A 10,182-nucleotide genomic window follows, 5' to 3' on the forward strand; every position below is an offset into this window, starting at 1 on the left:
CTTTCACTAAAGAGCGCTTTTGTCACCCCTAACCAAATGTCAAACAGCAGCAGCGATTGTTAGGATCAAACATCACTTAGGCATTTTACAATTCATATTTTTATGCAAAATAGAAGTGATCAAGCTGGAGATGCAGCGACTGATCAGACACAGGTCCAAACCGATACACAGTTCAGCCATGCACACACACATACACACATACACTCAAACCTCTGCAGAGTATATCCACACACGTACGGTTCATGCACACTCGTCTTGGTTCCTCTGAGGTTTTGAGTGAGAGAAGGGCCTTAAACTTGGAGCCACATCAGAGGAAATATAAATTATTTTACAGACAATGTTTTATTTTTAACATACAATTAAATGGAAAATGGCAAAGTGGGAATCAGCATGTCAGAATGGTTTTAATCTGCCAACAAATTGTAATATGTGCATCTATAGATCTTTAATTTCCTCTAAAGAAAAGCCAGAAACAAGGTCGCAAAAAAGCGACTCAATGCACCAATTCCCTTAGTTTCAACAATGGAAATGTCAACGCTGCTGGACAAAGAAATTCTGATTTTTGACCATAAGTACGGTGGCTACCATGGCCCAAAACACTTACAGGAGAAACACGCTGCACTTTCAAAAACAATGCAAATGAGCAAATGAAGAAACATCTTCACCAACACATGCACGGCATTTGGAAAACATTCAACTAAAGGGTTTAATAAACGTGAACGCTGCAAAGACAAAACGCTGCAAACGCTACGATGCATCATCAAGTTGGTGAATGTTTTCTAAACGTTGCGCATGTGTAGTCAAATTAGTGAAGATGTTTCTTTATGCGTTTTTGTATTTGCATCGTTTTTAAAACTGCATCGTGTTTCTCCTAATGGAAATGTTTTGGGCCTTTGAACCACGTGTCGGCCACCATATGTAATCGTTTATGGATCAACACATCTCTATTGGGTTATACGAAGGTGATTCAGATACTCACCACAGGTGCTGTAAAAGGCGAAAGATTGGACTTCCTCTGCTGGGGGACGTTGTAGCTCTGATAAAGGACTATCCCATACTGTGAGAAATAAGAGAAAGGTGAGCGTTAACTGATGATTACAAGACCTGGCGGATCAATTCATGTTGATGCAGCAAGAAAAGGGAACCTACATGATTGTATAGTTACTGTTAGGGTTTTGGTTTGAAAAAGCAGTATCTAATATAAGAAAAGGAAGTACTTTGAGCAGTCTGAAGGCCGTCATCCAGCAGGTTCTGCTCTGCTCGTCCTCGGCACACAGCATCTTCAGCTCCTTGCAGTCACTCCTCACTTTGCTGGGCTGTACACCAAACAGAAGACACAGCGGGACACTAAATTAATGATCATCAGGAACATGAAAGGCCTCTTTGGTCGTTTCTGGCATTTCACTTTCCGAATGTTCCAACCTGTGACATGGCAGGGCAAGACTGCATAACCAGAATCAGTAATCTCTTTTTAATCACTTCTTTATAGACCGTTTTTATGGTTATGCTCTTTGGGGTTTTCCCTCTCCTGAAGTGAAGTGTTTTATAGTGTTTTATAAATGTAAATGCGAAAGGCTAAAATTCCAAAGTGCAAGCATCACAGCACATACCTCCATCTGTCACAAGGACGTAAGACACACCGCTCCTTAGATGCAACCCCTAGCGATAAATTAATTCATGTCACCATAGCAACATCCAGCAACCCCCCAGGCGGCAAGTACAATCCCTAACCCGATCCTGCACTGCCACCCCCGCTGTGTGTGTGTGTGTGTGTGTGTGTGTGTGTGTGTGTGTGTGTGTGTGTGTGTGTGTGTGTGTGTGTGTGTGTGTGTGTGTGTGTGTGTGTGTGTGTGTGTGTGTGTGTGTGTGTGTGTGTGTGTGTGTGTGTGTGTGTGTGTGTGTGTGTGTGTGTGTGTGTGTGTGTGTGTGTGTGTGTGTGTGTGTGTGTGTGTGTGTGTGTGTGTGTGTGTGTGTGTGTGTGGTAGAGGTGAAGGGGTTAGGCGAGCCAGATTCCCTGTACCATCCTGGCTTATCCCAGTGGGCTTATCCCGGATCAGCAGGTGACCCACCACAGGAGTGGGATATACAGTGCTGAGTGTGTGTTTGAACCCCCTGCTGGGCAGTTTTAACTGACACACACACACACACACACACACACATACACACAAGATACAGTGCATGTTGAGGGGAAGCAGGTGCATCTGTTAAAAAGCCTCTGGGAGGACGGTTATATTGATCAGTGTCTCTTGACATTTCTATTTACTAAACAATACACATTTAAATGACTAAACATATTAGAAAGAGTAAAATGGTCACATGCAACCTGGCAGATGTATTTAATTTGTCATGAGGCCCAATCTCCGATAATGGTTGAATTGAATGGCTCTGGTTGCAGTGTTTTCTGTTACCTTGATGCAGAACTGGAAGTCTGTGGGACAGTTGTAGAGTTTTTTGCCTGAGATGATGGTGAAGATGTTACTGTCGTCCAGATCTGAGAGCAGCTGCAGGTGTCGGGGCTCCTGTTAGGTTGTGGGGGGGAAAATGTAAGCAACAACGCAAAGAAAATCCTACAGACAATTTAAAAGTGTTGGTGGTTTTCCCTTTCCTGTTGTGTGTTATATGGGTTTTTGTGCCTGTAACTGATCTGTAAAGGCTAACATCCCAAAGTTCCCTCTCCCAAACACTCCCCTGCCTGAAACGCCTCCATTGGACTCTGTTGTTTACTTCTGTAACACAGTGACATCACTCTGTAACACTTGACAAAGCAAGATAAGGCGTCACACTGTTTGGGTGTTGGCATAATCAGAACAACGTGTTCCAATCTGGAAAACTTTGTGTGAAAGATCCCCTCAAGATGGAGCAACAAGTTGTGTCCGTGTTGTTTCCACATTACGACTAAAAGCCGAAGACAGAGGAACGGCTTGCCAAGTACTTGAATGCATCATAAGCTCAGAGCAGGTTTTTGCTCTCTCAGTCAGTTACTGGTTTAATTTGAAGTGAAAACCAATAAGTTAAGGTTTGTTTGAATGACAACATAAAGACTATAATTTCACTGCAAACAAGACTAAGATCTTAAAAATGTGTGACTATTTAAAACAAAGGGTTTTTCGATCATACGAGGAATTAAGTGAAAAGTTAAACCCCCAATTTCGACTGCATCCCAGTTTTAGACTGAGCTGTAAATCCTCACCTTGGACGTTCCTTTAGTGGAGTAGTAAAGCCCGGAGCGCCGCAGGAACATGTAGAGTTTCCTCCAGGACCTGCGGCCGGGCTCCTTCACGGACAGATAGCCCTGGATCTCTGGACAGCTGCTGGAGTTTAGAAAGTTCTGCAACAAAACAACATGTTTTAGCAACACTGTGGCAGAAGAACTGAATGTACAGATCACAAATGTTTGTGTTTCAGCCTGGAAACTAGTCGTGCAAGGAGGATTTTTATAAAAAAACGTGTTTATGTTAAGAGGTTGCGGTGGAAAATGAGGCAGGTTTTTGTATATATTCCTAATAAAACGGCTGTAACAACACTGGATGAATGCAATTAGCAGATGTCAGGCACTGTGTGTGTGCTGGCATATTTTTGGACTACCAGATGTCCTCACAAAGATAAAAGGCGACAGCATTTAACGACTATAATTTTCTCTTCATAATGGCTAATTAAGAGTTGAATTGGTAATGAATCAAGTCTGCAACTGTGTGCTATTCAAGATTTACGTACGTGTCCCTTCACATGTCATGGCCTCACCTGTAAGAGCTGTGACTGAGGGATCGAGCCGTCAGACTCCTGACACCAGGCCACCATATGCTCTGGAAAAAAGTTCTGGATGGAAAAACACACAAAGACACTGACAATGAGTGAGAGGGAGAGAAAGAGGCACTAGAAACCACTTAGTGCATATGCAAGCTCAGAGTGGGGTAATGTTTCTCTATGCAGAAAACGTCTCGCTTTCTGCTGGCTGGCTGGCTGTGTGTGTGTGTGTGTGTGTGTGTGTGTGTGTGTGTGTGTGTGTGTGTGTGTGTGTGTGTGTGTGTGTGTGTGTGTGTGTGTGTGTGTGTGTGTGTGTGTGTGTGTGTGTGTGTGTGTGTGTGTGTGTGTGTGTGTGTGTGTGTGTGTGTGTGTGTGTGTGTGTGTGTGTGTGTGTGTGTGTGTGTGTGTGTGTGTGTGTGTGTGTTGAGCACAAGGGCTAAGAGACAAAGTGGTGGGGGCGAAGAGAGGGCACTCCAGCCGGGAGTAGGTGCAGTATGATCTCACCCGCTGATGTAATCCCCTTTAGCCAGCAGCGCTACTCTTAGCGTGATTGACAGGCCGTGGCCAGCACTCTGGTGTTTTACTGTGCTCATTACCACAGAGCTGAGGTCACCTGCTGGCTCTGACACACACCTAAATCACCGCGGCAACACTGTCACTGTACACCCTGGGCTGCACGCAACAGCGGAGCCTCATGCTGAGTCCACATCAGCAAAAGATGCCACGCAAACTAACGCTGACTGGCCCGCTGTGAGAGGCAGGTCTGCGTCCTTAAAGCGATGAACAACGCGCCCTCTCAACCAAACTTGGAATAAGCGCATACGTGAAATTAGTTTCAGCTTAAAAATCAGGAGAAAAACCCACTGAACATAAAGTGAAAACAGTCGCACACACAGCCACGGTCAGCAGGTCCATATTATTCAGGAAGATTCCCAAGTACATTTTAAAAGTTTGCTAAAAATCATCTCTGTATTATAAAGTATAAATGAACGGCGTCTGGGGGATGTTCAACTGTTTGTATTATTCCTGTTTGGCTTAATGATGGTTACAATAGGATGATAATTGTTGTTTTCACTTCATTTTGAATTGCATGAAATGATCAGCTGTTTTTTTATGTATGTCTGATTGTATTTGACCCCAGGAAGAATAGCCAATGCTCATGCTAGTGCTAATGTGGAATCCTCATTGTGTGTGTACGCTAATAGCATTGCAAATTAATCCAACAGAAATAATTATTAACAACCATCATGTTTTAAACAATAATTTGTTATGATGCCTGTACTGTTGCTGTGTCAAATTCATTAAATACATTGCCGTTAGCCTTAGCTGTAGCCTACTCACGGTTAAGTGCTAATTAGAAAATGGCTAAAAAGCAATCCAATGAAATGGTTTGGCATGAAAGCATAATCTTTTTTTGCACTCATGGGTGGAGTTTGACAGTTTAAACCTCTTGGTCAAGTGGGCCTGACCCTGCTGCAGATTATTGTGTTTGACCTCCGACCCCGTACATACTGTGCTTCTCGTGTGTGTATGTCTTTGTTTATAGGCATGCATGCAGGTGTCTTTCCATGACCTTTCAATCCAATATGCTGCAGCTCCGAGCCCTATTTACGTGCGTGTGTGTGTGTGTGTGTGTGTGTGTGTGTGTGTGTGTGTGTGTGTGTGTGTGTGTGTGTGTGTGTGTGTGTGTGTGTGTGTGTGTGTGTGTGTGTGTGTGTGTGTGTGTGTGTGTGTGTGTGTGTGTGTGTGTGTGTGTGTGTGTGTGTGTGTGTGTGTGTGTGTGTGTTTTGGGATGCGTGCTAAAATGAGGCAGTTCCAGAAATAACTTTTCTTTAGGGATGCGAGAGACTCACCAGGGGGTTTCTGAAGAATTCATATTTGGCATAGTTCTTCCTGAAGAGGAATTTACTGTCGCTGCTCATGGAGGCTTGAACCTGAACCACCAGCTCGTGGTCCTCCAGACATCTCTCTGCGTGAACACACACACACACACACACACACACACACACACACACACACACACACACACACACACACACACACAGTTAGTCATTAAAGATTCTCTCTCTTTTTGTCCTGATCCATTTCTATAAAAACCTGTCTGAAAATGAGCTGATCAGATTTTGCCCACTTTATGATGTCATAACGATGTGTTGGCTTGTGTAACCATTACGCCCCGTCTACACTACAGGCATCGAAAAATGCTTTCACCGCTTCGCCCATTGACTTGAATGGCATTGCATCGCCCATTGACTTGAATGGCATTGCAATGACATTTGTGATATTGGGCTATATAAATAAACATTGATTGATTGATTGATTGATTGATTGATTGATTGATTGATTGATTGATTGATTGATTGATTGATTGATTGATTGAATGGGGTGACGTAGTTGATTTTGAATCTTCGCCGAACTGCATTGTGGGTTCAACTTTTGAGGCTCGATGCTTGGCATCAGCCAATCAAATCCCGCGTATGCAAATCTGACAGTACAAGCGCTAGCCAATCAAACCACGAGTATGCTGAGAGAGACTACGCAGGTCATTTCCTCATATTCAAAAAAATGGAGCGGTAGTGAATCACCTGGTATGATCAGTCTCTGTTCATCTACCGGGATACAAACCGGAGGAGCGAGGCATGGAGGGAGGAGGCAGAGACAGTGGATGAAACTGGTAGGTTTTCGCCTGTTTGGGGATTTTATATCCAGTTTACTTCGTTTTAACATTGCTATTGCTTTGTATGCCGGGGGCGGGCGGGAGATTCCTGATTGGTTGTTGGTCGCCTTGGGCGCGAGAAATCGCCAAGCCTCAGACACGCCCAGCTTCAAGATTTTTTGATGCCTGTAGTGTAGACGGGCCGTTAGCCAATCACCAACCAAGGTAACCCCCCCCCCCCACCTTATCACCTGAATCTCGTCCTAGAGCACCATTGTGTTCTTTTTAACCAAATGTCTCTCAGAGGGGCGTGGGGAGGGGCTCCTTACTTTCATCTAAAGTAACAGACAGAGAATCAGCACTTTGGAAACAGGGCTGAAACAGAGGGGATTATGGGATGCTACAATGGGTGATCTGTTTGGTATTTGGAGCCAAACACTTCAGAGACATGTTCTGTATATATCTGAGACCTGTGATATATTGATGAAAAACAGTATAATAGGGGACCTTTGAAATTGCTGGGATGAACAAACACAGATTTAAAAAAGAGTGCACACTCCTTTGGGTCTTATTATCAATAAACAAATATAACAGAAACTAATTTAAGTTTTACTCTTCGTTGTGTTGGTCTTTTTAGGGCTGCAGCATAACAAGCAGCTCTTTTGCATGCATTTCCTCTCTCCTCTCTTTTTAATATTGAAAGCATGTCCTTGTCAACAGAGGACTGTTTACTGTAACTGTTTTGAGCCGTGTCCTCGAGCAGCAAGAAACACAACAACTTTTAATGTGCGGGAACAAATCGAAATCAATTATCTTGTCTTTTAAGAAGAAGAATCTGGTTATTCTTCTTTGTAAAACAGCGTAATATGGAAAGAAGGAGTGTTTTTAATCAAGGATTTAACACTTTTCTAAACTCCATAAATCTCCTTGATGTGAATTAGTCAAAGCCTCAAATACTGTCTTTGTTTACTGTAACTGTTTTGAGCCCTGTCCTCTAGCAGCAAGACACATAACAACTTCTTATTGGCTAGAACAATTAAACCAGTTATTATCTAGTACTTTACAAAACAAGAATCTGGGTATTGTTCAGTGTAAATTGGTATAACATGGTTAGAGAATAAAGAAAACAGGGTTTACCACTTTTTCTAAGCTCCATAAATCTCCTTGATGTGAATTAATAGCACGGTAAAAGCCTCTGTACGGCACATGATGTTTGAAATCAAGGACAAACAGATCACATATTATTCTGTTATTGTTGGCAATGGAACAGCGAGAGAAAAACTGTCCGTTACCAAGAGACGAGCAAAGGCTGCAAGAGGTTAAATGAGGAGGGGCGGTGTGAGGCGGGGAAGGGAGGAGGTGATGGTGGAGAGGCGGCATGAGATGTAGAGGGAGGGGGGAGGGGGGAGGGCATTGCAGGAAGATGATGTCATGTATTTCGGCTGATTGCTGAGAACAGCGAAGCCATAAGCACAAGAACAAGCCACAGACAAACACAGCCACACATTAAGAGCCTAACCTGCACCACACAGGCACAATTACTATGTCTCTGTGTGTGTGTGTGTGTGTGTGTGTGTGTGTGTGTGTGTGTGTGTGTGTGTGTGTGTGTGTGTGTGTGTGTGTGTGTGTGTGTGTGTGTGTGTGTGTGTGTGTGTGTGTGTGTGTGTGTGTGTGTGTGTGTGTGTGTGTGTGTGTGTGTGTGTGTGTGTGTGTGTGTGTGTGTGTTGTCCTCTTTGTTGGAGTTGAGGGGCATATGATCTCAGAGTGAGGCCGCTTAGAAATAGATAGTGACAGGATGTTCTAGTTCTGCACACGCACACGCACACACACACACACACACACACAGAATGATAGCAACCTGGAATTAGCACTAATTCTTCCTTGCACACTCACACAATACAAACATATATTGATAGAACTGTTGTCGCTTTTTTTGCTGTTAAAATAATGCTGACTTTAGGTTTGGAGTGTGTGTGTGTGTGTGTGTGTGTGTGTGTGTGTGTGTGTGTGTGTGTGTGTGTGTGTGTGTGTGTGTGTGTGTGTGTGTGTGTGTGTGTGTGTGTGTGTGTGTGTGTGTGTGTGTGTGTGTGTGTGTGTGTGTGTGTGTGTGCGCGTGCGTGCGTGCGCCGTCTGCAAGCAGGGGAATTTCCTGTGGAGGGTTAAGGAAAGATTTATTGGCTGGCCGGGCTAGGGGCTCGTCCAACGGAGAGGCGCGATTGGTTCCTCTCAGCCCTGGTATGACGCTTCAGTCCAGGCCTCTCCCTTCCCCCTCCCTCCCTCTCTCTGTCTCTCTTTTCTTTCTCTCTTCATCTCTCGCTCTTTCCCTTCCTCCCTCTCCTCACCTCACATTCCATTTCTCCAGTCCTTTTCTTTTTTTTCTTCTTCCAGAAACACAGATCAAGCAGCAAAAGCACAAAGCGAGCCTTTGACTCTAAAAATACGACTCGGGCAGTAGGAAAGTCTCACCGAGGACAAAGACGGACCCCGTGAAAAGAAATATTAATAAAAAAATCTTCAAACGGAAACACGGCAAAACTGATGAAGCGCAGCATGAGTCTAGTGTTTTTTTTTCTCCCTCCATTACCCCCCCCCCCCCACCGAATTATTGGGAGGGATCAGGCATGTGAGCAGAACATGGAAAATGTTTAATCCTACGACTACCACACCTCCCTCCCCGAGCCGTATTGAAGGCATACGAGCAGTCGTGCCATGCTCAAGTGACATACACACATACACACTGAGGGTACACACAAGAGCGTATCACCAACCAGGCAAAGACGCACAAAAGGGGTATAGACACAGACATACAAGACTGAAACACACCTGCAGAAAAGACATATACTCTTAAAAGCCCACTACATACAAACATACAAGGAGTGTTAGCCTTTTTTAACTTGCAGATTGGCTTTTATCCACTTTCTTAAGGCTGATTTTAACATATTATCTATCACAGCTTTCTACAAATAGCCTTAAAACTGAAAGAGAAAAAAAACGAATTCTGCTTTTGGATAATAACTGATAATGTAAGAGGGATTTAGGGTCATATTAGTGGGGGTACGTCAGACTTAAAGTGCTACATCGTTGCATATAATCAATCAAAAAAAGAGCATGAGTAAAGACAGAAGAGTGTACCAAATCCATGCCTAGGGGTTTGCACAGAAAAAATAAATGAATGCTACATTTTAGTAGAGATTTAGGCTTGTATTAGTGGTGGTACATTGGGGTTAGGGTTATGCTACATCATTGCATATAATGAATGCAGAAAGGGGTATCGAAAGTAAGTGTATATCCAAAAAGAGCATGAATATAGTGAGACGATGTGCCAAATCCATGTTTGGGGGCTTACATATCCACACACACACACACGCACACACACACACACACACACACACACACACACACACACACACACACACACACACACACACACACACACACACACACACACACACACACACACACACACACACACACACACACACACACACACACACACACACACACACACACACACACACACACACACACACACACATCACTTCAGGGGACATTACATTGACTTACATGCATTTCCTGGAGATGTATCCTCACCTTAACCATAACCAACACATGCCTAACCCTAACCCTTACCCTAATCCTAAACCTAACCAAGTCTTCACCCTAAAATGAATGATTCCTCCATTTTGTCCCCGTAAGGGAGGCGAGTCCCCACATGTGACTATGTAAACAGATGTAGGTTCCCACAAGTATAGTAATGCTAGGCCACACACACACACCCACAC

At 43.8% G+C, this 10,182-nt stretch overlaps 1 protein-coding gene across 3 annotated transcripts in view; it reads right to left on the reverse strand.

Moving 5' to 3' along the window:
* LOC117454943 (growth factor receptor-bound protein 10-like) overlaps window positions 1-10,182 on the reverse strand; it is a 63,578-nt gene that overhangs the window by 9,883 nt on the left and 43,513 nt on the right. For all 3 annotated transcript variants that reach the window (XM_034094240.1, XM_034094237.2, XM_034094238.2), the window contains 6 exons: window positions 5,598-5,713; window positions 3,742-3,816; window positions 3,191-3,328; window positions 2,409-2,519; window positions 1,218-1,316; window positions 980-1,057 (listed from right to left, as the gene is read on the reverse strand). In XM_034094240.1, the coding sequence (XP_033950131.1) occupies window positions 980-1,057; window positions 1,218-1,316; window positions 2,409-2,519; window positions 3,191-3,328; window positions 3,742-3,816; window positions 5,598-5,713 (617 nt within the window). The remainder of the gene's footprint in view (window positions 1-979; window positions 1,058-1,217; window positions 1,317-2,408; window positions 2,520-3,190; window positions 3,329-3,741; window positions 3,817-5,597; window positions 5,714-10,182) is intronic.

Source organism: Pseudochaenichthys georgianus, chromosome 11, assembly GCF_902827115.2.
Source record: "Pseudochaenichthys georgianus chromosome 11, fPseGeo1.2, whole genome shotgun sequence".
NCBI lineage: Eukaryota > Metazoa > Chordata > Actinopteri > Perciformes > Channichthyidae > Pseudochaenichthys > Pseudochaenichthys georgianus.